This window comes from Diospyros lotus, chromosome 1 (assembly GCF_014633365.1).
Source record: "Diospyros lotus cultivar Yz01 chromosome 1, ASM1463336v1, whole genome shotgun sequence".
Classification (NCBI taxonomy): domain Eukaryota; kingdom Viridiplantae; phylum Streptophyta; class Magnoliopsida; order Ericales; family Ebenaceae; genus Diospyros; species Diospyros lotus.
Genome location: NC_068338.1, coordinates 15,196,113 through 15,207,933, shown reverse-complemented (window position 1 = coordinate 15,207,933; position 11,821 = coordinate 15,196,113). Strand labels below are relative to the sequence as shown.

Below are 11,821 nucleotides of genomic sequence, written 5' to 3'. Positions count from 1 at the left end.
TAAGAGGGGCAAGCCAACACATCTCTCTAGATCGCGCTTCCACTCTAAGCATCCACAAACCACCATACAATCCCAACTCCAAAACTTTACATGGACCACCTAGTCATCCTAGTGTAACTTCCCTGGCCAAACGGCCTGGCATAGAAACCAAGGCGGCTATCCTGAAATGCACACCAGCATCAGATACCCCTATTATTCCGTCACGCCCTTGAAGAATTACGGCTACACTATCCAAACAATATCCTAGGCAGACATCTCACATGAACAATACAATATGGACCACCTAGTCATCCTAGTGCAACTTCCCTGACCAAACGGTCTGGCACAAAAATCAAGGCGGCTATCCTGACATGCACACCAGCATCAGATACCCCTATTATTCCGTCACGCTCTTGGAGAATTATGGCTACACTATCCAAACAACATCCAAGGTTGACATTCCATACGTACACACAAAACTCAAGACAATGCCACATTTCACAATTCATGCATCATATAAACAATAGTTTTATAAAATGCAATGCACAATTTCAAAACATTTAGGGACGAACCTCCCTCATAAACCAACCGTCACCGGTTACCATTTCAATGCACAAAACCATTTTGCATGAAATCCACAACATATTTAGGTAACACAAATACCAAATTTTAAGGTAAACTACTCACCTTGAACGAAACTCAAAACACCTCGAATCTTGTGCCCAACCTTGATTTTCGTGCAACTCCTCAAGTCTTTGGACCAAACCACCTCCTTACAAGCCCTCATGTGCTACCAAAGTGCTCTGCGCGTGTGATGCTTCGCGTATGCTTAAAAAGCCCTATATCCACTAAACTCGAAGCACTCTTGTCTAGCACAAACTTATCACAATTTCAAATGAAAAACCTTTGGCCATGAACCCCTATTTATAGGTTTTGGAAACTTAGCCACTAAAAAACACATTCTGCAATCATTTCAAATCTTCCAAAATCTTTTCCAATCATTCCAAATCTTCTAAGATCTTCTGCAATCATTGTAAATCTTCCAAGATATTATATAATCATTACCAAATATTCTAAGATATTCTGCAATCATTGTAAATCTTTCAAGATATTATATAATCATTACCAAATCTTCTAAAATATTCTGCAATCATTCTAAATCTTCCAAGATATTATATAATCATTATCAAATCTTCTAAGATATTTTGTAATTATTCTAAATCTTCTAAGACTTTATATAATCATTTCCAAATCAAATCTTATTCAAATCAAATCTTTATCCAAATCAAATCATATCCAACAAAATCTTATCCAATCAAATCTTATCTAAATCAAATCTTATCTAAATCAAATCTTATCCTTAAACTCATCATGAGCTTTCATCTTATCTCTAACGTTATCATGAGACTTCATCTTATCTCTAACATCATTATGAGGCTTTTCCTGAATCTCCCAAATGCCCCTAGTAAAAAGGTTTCAAGAATTACACTTTGGCCTGAACTTTTAGATAATTACACTTAGACCCTTTTCAACATGGTCCCCAAGCTAATTTTTATTTGCATTTTATTCCCTGAAAATGGATTAATTACGCTAATGCCCCTAATTTTTAGGTAAATTACACTTTTACCCGAACCTCAAAAATTACGATTTTGCCCCTGGCTCAGAAATTAAACTTTTATCTCCAAATATCCACAATCCCTTAAAATATCATATTTCCTCAAGTATCTGAATCTAAAAATCTTGAATATTACATCCCTTATGATCATCCGATTTTCTCAACCTGGTAGACAACTGTACCGAAAACTGTTCCCGATTCCATTTCTTTTATTAGCTAAAATCATTACTTGAATCACTCGTCCTTACTATACCATTTTCCTTAATCTTCTAGGGTCTGGGGTATTCCCTCGGATCAATTCGGTCTCTTAAAACATCGATAGTGTACCCTATAGCCTCTTTCTTTCGATAATTTCAGTTATACCCTTCATCAAATACCATTTATACCTTTAATAATTTTTCGGGTATTACATATACGTACATGACATCCCCTTTTCCTTTAAATCCCAATTCAATTTTGATTTTTCAACATAAATCATAATCCCATCTTAGCTTTTCAACCTCAAGACAATTTCTTGCCTTGATTTTTCCACAACATTATAACTTCATTTATTTTTTTGACTTTTCTAACATCACACATAATTCTTCAAAAGCATTGACCAATTAATAACAAAATTCCACACACACAATAATAATGACTAAATGACCTAAACCCGGTAATGGGTCGTTACACCACTGTTGAAAGATAGCGATCACAACTTGATCCTTCTAGAAATTGGGGGCCAAGATGGGTTGCTAGACTCTGCTCTTGGTCTATGAACTTTAAGAAAGGTCATTGCTAACATAAGTAAAAGCCTAATGGGTCATACACATAAGGGTAAACATGACGATGTAATGGCAGGCTCGTTTAGGGTTTAAGGAAACCCTATGAAGAGCTAAGTTAAATAGAATCCATAAATTAGGTTTGCCAAATTCCACCTAAAATCCTAGTTGGATTAGGTTACCTAATTAGGCCTTAGGTTTTGGTGGAAATTGGTACCTAACTAATTAGGATTTTATTTATGGACTAACTTAAGACTATTAGGGTGATTTAAGGAGTTTAATGGGTTGTTTTAAAGTGTTTAAAACATAAAACCCAAAACGATAATAGAGAGAAAGGCCCAATTTCATCTTGTAAAGAGTTTAAAACATGGGCTTAAAGACCATGTGGGCTAAACCCTTCATTTAGGGTTTTATGCCTAAGGGTTATGAATAAGCCTAAGTGGTTCTTTTCATTATAGCAACAAGTAGCCACGAAAAGCCATGAGATGCATGAGATAAAAGGAAATGCCAACACTTGGTGGTTCATGCAAGGGTTTTAGTCATTTTTCAAAAAAAAATTTCAAAAACAATAATAAATGGCAACGAAAGAAAGACAATATCACCTTGCAAGACTCGATATCTAACAACCATATGCAATAAAAACTAAACCATCCATAGGGCATAAGAAAGTTATACCTCACTGGATGAAACAACAGTTGATGGTTGTGCTGAAAACCTGATGTAGCAGCTCTCGTCCTCACTATAAGCTCCAAAGCAGTTTCACAAATTGTTCTAAATGGCTCCAAATCTGCTTCCTCGGATGACCAGTCCACCCCCACTATCACGAGGGACCAAGTCAGTTCATGCTCCAAGTCACGTTGGAACCCTATAAGAAGCTTATGTGCTAGTTAAGCTTCTTTGTAGGTGATAGGTGCTATAATAGGTTTACAAGAATGAAAATGACCAACAATCTCATTACTGGAAACTAGTTTCTAGAAGAGCAACAAGAAAAAAGAAGCAAAGAGAAGATGAGGGGTTTTTAAGAATGGAGAGATGAGAAGAAAACAACTGAGAGAAAATTTGAGAAAGCAATTGGTCTAGCCTCATTTTCTTTGTCTCATTATATCTATATGATAAAGTAAGAAGGTTTTTGAAAATGTCTCAAAAGAGAGACATTTCAATGGTTGGGATCATTTCTGATACATTTGATGGCTGAGATTAAAAATTTTCCCACCCACATCGCAGCTATCTTCCTTCCTTCCTTCCAAACACACAGCGCAGCCATCACATACACATACACAACCATCTTCCTTTCAAAGACACATGCACATATATATATTCCTTCCTTCCAAACACACAACGCAACCATCACACACACATACGCAACCATCTTCCTTTCAAACACACACACACACACATATATATCTATACACACACACACACACACATATATATATATATCTATATACACAAATTTGTCTATGAAACCCACACACGCAGACTCCTTGCAATAGAGAGAGAGGAGAGGAAATGAGGGTGGACGGCGGTTGCACGTTGAGCAAATGGGTTGCCGGTAATGGTGTAATGAGCAGATGGTGGCCAGCAGCGAATTAGAGATGGGTGGCTGGCAGGTGGGGTGAGATTAGGGATTTGGATGGGTTTGAGGTTAATTTTGGGGGATTTAACAGTTTATTAACTATTAGTTGTTAATTACAATAAATTATATGTGTAAGGAGGTTTTCTTCTTCTTGAATTTATGTGGGCAAGCAGTAAAGTCAAATCATCACTATCTTAGTTCTCATGGCATTTCATGGTGGGTTTGCATCACTGAAAGTCAAAATGAATTGCCATTAGCCCTCACCATTAAAATTTCCAAAATTTTCCTATCAAAAGGGCTAAATTATATCGCCGGTTTTTAAATTTTAGATTTTATAATAAATTAATTATTATATTTTATTTTTTATTATTATAGTTACTAAATTTTGATTACTCTCTTTTTAAAAAGGTATTTTTTTTAAAGTGTTTTAGCCTAGATTTAATTAAGTTACAATAAATTTTAATATTTACTAAATTAATAAAAAATAATACGTGATTGCCTCTCCATTAAATTTATACGCATGAGATTAATATTTACTCACACATATATACACAACCCTCTTGCTCTCATCGCAGCTGGCGGTCGCTATCGCCCCCGAACACACAGGCACATATATATATAGATATATACACTTGCACAATCGGTTAATCGGTGGTAGCGGCCAACCCATCGCCCTCAATCGGCGGTGATGGGGGGTTTAAGGAACCCCTAACCCGTGGGCCCCCCGATCAGTGGCGATGGGGGGTTCAAGGAACCCTTGACCTATAGCCCCCCAACCGGCCGCTGTCAGGGGCCCTTGAAGCCCCCGACCAGTGGCGGTTAGGGACCTTTGGAGCCCCCAACAAGAGGCGGTCAAGGACTCCAAATTTTTTTAAAAAATTTAATTCTTAAAAAAATTAATATACAATTTTTTTAATTTCTAAATATCAATACTTAATTGTATTTGAAATTTTTTAAATAAAAAAACACCGAAGTGTAATTTTATTTATACCAATGTATGGGACTCTTTTTCAATTTTTAAAAATTTTTAATTTTTTTAAAGCATTTAATACTTAATTTTTAAGTATTCTAAATATCAATAGTATAAGTTTTTGAAATTTTTTGAAATATCATGTAAGTTTTAAATAAAAAAACACCAACAGTGTAACTTTTAATGTATAAGAATTTGACATTAAGAATTTGACATGAATGATTCAATTCCAAAAGAAATAAAAATTTATTTTTTAAATCATTGATGATCAAATACTGTTTTTAGTGTAAAACTTTATTCAAATAATGATATCAAAGTATTTGGTGTTGAATCTTTGATATTTTTAATTTTTTTAAAATTTAATTTTTTTAAAGCATTTAATACTTTATTTTTAAGTATTCTAAATATCAACCGTGTAAATTTTTGAAATATCATGTAAGTTTTAATACTTAATTTTTAAAAATTTTTAAATAAAAAACACCAACCCCTACAACAATTTTGGGTTTAAGAGTCATTTAAAAATGCCCTAATATGTAGTTTATTGGGGCATTTTAGCTATTAGGGCACTAACAAAAGTGTCGCATGTAATCATGCCCCAAAAACTTATTGAGACACTTATAAATGCTGTGTAAATCCACCAAGATAGATCCCTGCACTTTACATGTAATGACATTTAAAAATGCCTCGAAAACAACTGTAAATTTATGCATGTAATGACATTTAAAAATGCTTCAAAAATAATTATAAATTTATGCATGTAATGGCATTCAAAAATGCCTTGAAAACAACTATAAATTTAAGCATGTAATGGCGTTTAAAAATGCCTTGAAAACAACTATAAATTTAAACATGTAATGGCATTCAAAAATGCCTCGAAAACAACTGTAAATTTAAGTATATAATGGCATTCAAAAATACCTCGAAAACAACTATAAATTTAAGCATGTAATGGCATTCAAAAATGCCTCAAAAACAACTATAAATTTAAGTACCTGATGACATTTAAAAATGCCTCTAAAACAACTATAAATTTAAACACTTTTTTTTTTCAAAAGAGGTTGATGTGGTGAACAAATTTTTGAATTCTGAAACCTGATATCAACCAACATAGTCACAAATCTCTTCATCTAATTTAGTAATCCAAACCACATAATAAAACCACTTCACATATACATATACAAAACCAATACCTCCATGGTCTATGATTGATTTGTCAAAAAAAATAATTACTCCAAAAATCCATAAATCTAACAATTATCGTCATTTGTCATCCATTATAACAAAAAAAAAAAAAAACAACTAATCTCCATGATCTATTGAACTCTAATCACTTTCATCACGTTCAACCTACACAAAGAAAGTAAAAATATCTTAGTAAAATAGAAACAAAGTTTTTCTAAAGAAAGATGAAATCAACAATATAAAAGTATAATTGTACCAAGAACAATGGCCATGCAACATGTGCTCCAAGGGCATCTCCAATGGTTTCAAACATTCTATATCTTCTTATCAATTCTTCATCCCACTCTACTGCCACTTGAATATGTACCTCACACCAATTAGGTCCTAGCCGTGATCCACCAACCTCTGTGGATGGATTAATACTCTGGACAATTTCTTTTGCTACAATTTGAGTTGGGTCATTTATACTTTTCAAACAAATTATGTTTTGAACCTATCAACAAAATAACAATGGATAATACAAGTTCAATATCCAGCAACATCCTCAACAAAAAAGTAACATATATAAAACAAAAATTTAAGCAGCATCACACTACTTGTAAAACTCATCATAAATAGAATAATGGAAAACAAAAGGAGAGAAAAAAGAGATATGAAACTAAATAGAAAGAAAAGACCATCGAATGGGTCAAAACCTAAAGTTACAATGTCCCAAACAACAATTTTAAGTCGTAGTCCTCGAATGTGCATAACTACTACAATGAAGAAGATAGTGAGAAAATTACCCGAATTGGTTGGCCAGTTGAAGTTGGTGAAGAAAAACCCATATTGCTGTGAGGAGATGACACAAGATTAGAGGGGTTCAAATATGGCGTAGGATGACTATTACTAGGTGTTTCCCTATTTTCCATGCACATAGCTCTCAATTCTTGTAGCTACTCATTCATATTCATGTATTGTTCCTCCATCATCTCCAATTCATTCTTATAACTCATAGCAAGCCTATGAGACGTTGTGCGACTAGGTGTTGGACCATAAAGATCTGAAGGACAAACACCTAAGCCATACATACGTACATGCCCAGCTTTCTCCTTTCCCATAATTTGAGAGTAAATATCATTTTCATTTTGGTCATTTCGTGGACCTTTTGGAGCATTAATAGTTAACTCACGCATTGCTCCCTACAAAAAAAAATTATATTCAAAGAATAAATATAAACAAATGGAAAAATAAATTATTATTATTTTTATTTAACTATTACCATTGCTTGACTAGTTGCCTCATTTCCTGGAGTTTCACCTTTTGAGTAACACTCAATGAACAAGGTAGAGCGTGATGGGTAATAGCCAAGTTCCTTTTTCTGCATACAATGTAAATATTTATATATTATACAATAGTTAAACAAAGATATAAAATTGAACACTTCCAATCATGACAAATATAATTAATGAGAAAAAAAATAATATTTATTTCATTAAAATTCAATTATACATAGCATTTTGAAAGGAAGTAGATGTTACCTTTTTCTCTGCCACTCTAGCGAAACTCATCTTACCCTTTCAGTGTACCATTTTTTGATGTCCTCGACTCACTTTATTCCTATCACTAACTCTCTAGAATACATGGCAAAGTTTGTAAGAGTAATTAATTGAAAAATACCACAAGTTAAAGTATAACTTTACACACACCTTTGATGCATCAGAATTCCAAAAAGTTACCAACTCCTTCCATTGGTCTTCATGAACTCTTTCAGGAACATTTTTCATTTGTTCAACAAGAGATACATTTGGATCATAATAGTTTGTTTTCACGAAAGATTTCCAATTTCTCCACTTTTTGGCGATGGATTTCAATATCCAATCCTCTTGACCAGGAGGAATTGAAACTTTTCCTAAAAAAACACAAATCAATTTGATAGAAGAATAAGTAAGAACAAAGATATTATACAATATTGTTATAATATAAAGAACGAAGTACACCAATACCTAAACTTGGGTCAGCATCTCTTTTTTATAAGTTTGAGGTACTTTGATCCAATTCTTATAATGTAATGGTGCGTATCTTCCATTGCGTGCTATAGCCCCTAAGAAATGAGCTAATTCACTTGATGACTTTTCATCAATAGGTTACCCTAAGTCATTAAATTCAACTTGAATAACCTCTTGCTTATCTCGAGCCCAAATTTTTCGCATAAATGTTAGCCCTCGTACATTCTTCTTGATACCATTGTCTATTCCAAAACATTATAGAAGTATAAAGTGAAATGAGCAAAGCTGAATTAAAAAAGTTGATAGATTACCTGAGACTGTATTGGTTTGAGTGTTGCTTAAATCTCTTCTTAACTGGTTTGAGTCCAACCCATCAGACATACGTCCAATTCTAGTCCTTGGTGCCATCAAGCTGAATTTGTGTGAATGTAGCAATACTCACTTTTATATAACAATGATTCTATGTACCAAACTAATGGAACAACACATAGTATTTAGATAATTGAAATAGCTAATTAAGACAACACAATCTTAATATATAGTTTTCTACAACAAAAAATGAATTAATTGCACATAAAACCCAAAGGAGAAAGCATTAAAAACTACAAACTCAATTTAGAAAAGCATAGAATTGAAAGTTGTACAAAGTTATAACATAAAAAAATAATAATGAACCATATCAACCATAAGCATCAAATTCATCATGCTCCCTAGCCCATGTAATATCAACATTGATGTCACCATCTTGAATTTGAGGATTGCATGCATGGCTTTGCAACTGAGTCTCTATATCATCGTCACATGAATTGACTTTTTGATCAAATTGGTCTCTAGGTGTGGTTCTTATTACAACATGCCAGTCTTTTTCTGTAGGGTCTTCCACATAAAACACTTGTTGTGCTTGAGAAGCTAATATAAATGGCTCATCTGTGGGCATGAGTCTAGTGAAATTGACAAAGGTGAAACCATCATCATCTTCTTTCTTTCCACTTCTTTGAGAAACCCAATCACAATTGAATAGCGTCACTTTTTTACCACTGAGATAATCTAACTCTAAAATATCATTTAGAACTCCATAACATGTGACATCTCCTGATATGGGGTTGTTATCCCTTATGCTAGCATAACTTTCTGTCTTGGCAGTAACAATAACCCCACAATTTTGAGTTTTTCTCTTTTCCTCAACTTCTTTCACATGAAATCTAAAACCATTAATAATAAAACCCTTGTACTTTCTTGCAACACAATTAGGACCTTGAGCAAGAGCTCGAAGCTCTTCAAATATATCCTCATTTCCAGCAGCAAACATTTCTCCAACCTAAATAAATGAAGGATAAGATTATGAAAACAAAAATAAATAAATAAATTAAAAAAATTGAAACCAAGGTTACTGAATAAAAACTTACTGTGTCACTAAACCATGAAGTAAATTCCTCGGTGTGTTTAATAGCCCTTTGTCGTTTAGAAAGACGAGGATATTGATTGTTTATTATAGTCTCATGTTGTCTGTGCATATAGTAGAATATAAGGATACAAAAGAGCTATTTATACTCTATTAAAATTAATGGAAAATAATTTTTGACTTACTGAATAAATTCTTGAATTGCATCACAATTAAACAACACATATTTATGTGCCATTTCTAATGTTTCTCTATTTAAAACAACAATCTCTTCTTTTCCAAATGATCGTCCTTGCATTACAAATATTGGTAACTCAACATTGCTAACATTTCCTTCATCAGAATTTCTACTTGGCCGATTGAATTTGGTTTCAATGTCATCAAAATATCTAGAACAAAAGATTAAACATTCATTTGCTAAATAACCTTCAGCAATGGAACCCTCTGGATGAGATCTGTTTCTTACATATGACTTCAATGTGGACAAGTACCTATAAGATGCCCAATGATGAAAAAGTAATTATGTTTGCTTTCAAATGAATGATATCTAAATAAAATTTGACAAATTAGAAGCAATGAGTATTACTTACCTCTCAATAGGATACATCCAACGATAATGCACAGGCCCAGCAAGTTTAGCTTCTGTTGCTAAGTGAATTGGTAAATGCACCATAATATCAAAGAATGATGGAGGGAAAATCCTTTCTAGGTGACAAAGTATTAATGCAATTTGGTATTCCATTTGAACCAAATCAACAGAGTAGAGTGATTTTGAACAAAGATTTTTGAAGTACTGGCATAACTCAATCAAGGGCTTTCGAACATGCTGGGGTAAGACCCTTCGCAATGCTAATGGAAGTAATTGTTGCATCAAAATGTGATTGTCATGACTCTTAAGACCTAATATTTTGAAAGGTTTAAGTTGTACACACCTTGAAATATTTCCAGCATACCCATCAGGAACTTTCACTTTCTTTAACACTTTGCCAAATCTCTTTTTCTTTTTTATTCATTAAAAAACAAGCAGGCGGTAAAGAACAATCTTCTCTCGGGCGAAGTTCACTTTTAATATTCTTCACTTGTAAATCAAGACGTTCATTCTTGTGATCCTTTGTCTTCCCATCTAGATTCAACAAGGTCCCAAGAATACTATCGCACACATTTTTCTCAATATGCATTACATCAAGATTGTGGCGCACTAAATTATCCTTCCAATAGGGCAACTCAAAGAAAATGCTTCTCTTTTTCCAATTGTAAGGCAATTTTGGATTATCACTCACTTGTTTTCCAAATTTTATGTTGAATCTGTTCAATTCATCTAACACCATAGAGCCAGTTAAGCGTGGAGGTGCCTTTTTATGTTCTTCCTCACCATCAAAATTTTTCTTATCTTTACGAAAGGCATGATCAACATCCAAGAATCTTCGATGACCCATGTAACATGATTTCCCACTTTTTTGCAATCGTTCAGAACATGTATACTTATGACATGAGGGGCAAGCAAGCTTTCCTTTTGTGCTCCATCCAGATAAGTTAGCATAGGCAGGCAAATCACTAATAGTCCACATAATAGCTGCACGCATTTTAAAATTTTCCTTAGTAGATACATCATATGTGTTTACCCCATCCCATAATTCCTTTAACTCCTCTATCAAAGGTTGTAAGTATACATCAAGGTTATTTCCAAGTGGTGAAGGGCCAGGGATGAGCAACGATAACATGAAAAAAGGTTGTTTCATACACATCCAAGGAGGGAGGTTGTATGGCATTAGGATAACTGGCCAAGTACTATGAGTACTACTCATTGTCCTAAATGGGTTAAATCCATCACATGCTAATCCAAGTCTAACATTATGTGGATCTTTAGCAAACTCAGGATGCTTGAAGTCAAAAGTCTGCCAAGCTGGAGAATCTGCCGGGTGCCGCATGTATCCATCTTTAATTCGGTCCTCCTTATGCCATTTCATAAAGGAGGTAATTTTTGAAGATATGAATAGCCTTTGCAATCTTGGTTTCAATGGGAAATAGAATAATACCTTAGCAGGGATTTTTGTCTCACTTGTATCTATGCTCGTTTCTCCATCATTTTGTAACCTATTTGTAGGTATTTTGTGTCTAAGAGTGTGACATTGATAACATTCTGTGGCTGTCTCATATTCCTTGTGATAAAGTATGCAATCATTTGGACATGCGTGAATTTTTCTACACTCAAGGCCAAGTCCCTTAAACACTTTCTTTGTCTCGTAGTAAGATTTTTGTAATTTGCCCCCCTTAAGGAAATGCATCCTTTAACAACTCCAATAACATTGAAAACGACTTGTTCGACCAATTTCCAAGAAATTTAATGT

General features: G+C 33.8%; 1 protein-coding gene across 1 annotated transcript; it reads right to left on the bottom strand.

The window, feature by feature from the left end:
- Nucleotides 1–6,077: 6,077 nt before the first annotated feature.
- LOC127798953 (uncharacterized) lies at nucleotides 6,078–9,576 on the bottom strand. The gene is made up of 6 exons (XM_052332614.1): nucleotides 8,383–9,576; nucleotides 7,772–7,974; nucleotides 7,345–7,443; nucleotides 6,869–7,264; nucleotides 6,340–6,576; nucleotides 6,078–6,248 (listed from the first exon to the last, which is right to left on the bottom strand). Exons 1-4 carry the CDS (start codon nucleotides 8,477–8,479, stop codon nucleotides 7,019–7,021), a joined length of 645 nt encoding a protein of 214 aa, XP_052188574.1. The 5' UTR covers nucleotides 8,480–9,576; the 3' UTR covers nucleotides 6,078–6,248; nucleotides 6,340–6,576; nucleotides 6,869–7,018.
- Between the last annotated feature and the right edge of the window lie 2,245 nt (nucleotides 9,577–11,821).

What these genes read in the sequence shown, in the direction of transcription:
- LOC127798953 (XM_052332614.1), bottom strand. Translation starts at nt 8,479, where the DNA reads ATGGCACCAAGGACTAGAATTGGACGTATGTCTGATGGGTTGGACTCA. An exon ending in TCAAACCAATACAGTCTCAG is followed by an intron (nt 7,975 to 8,382) that starts GTAATCTATCAA and finishes GTGTTTTTTTAG; the next exon opens with GAAAAGTTTCAATTCCTCCT. An exon ending in GGAATTCTGATGCATCAAAG is followed by an intron (nt 7,444 to 7,771) that starts GTGTGTGTAAAG and finishes CATTGTATGCAG; the next exon opens with AAAAAGGAACTTGGCTATTA.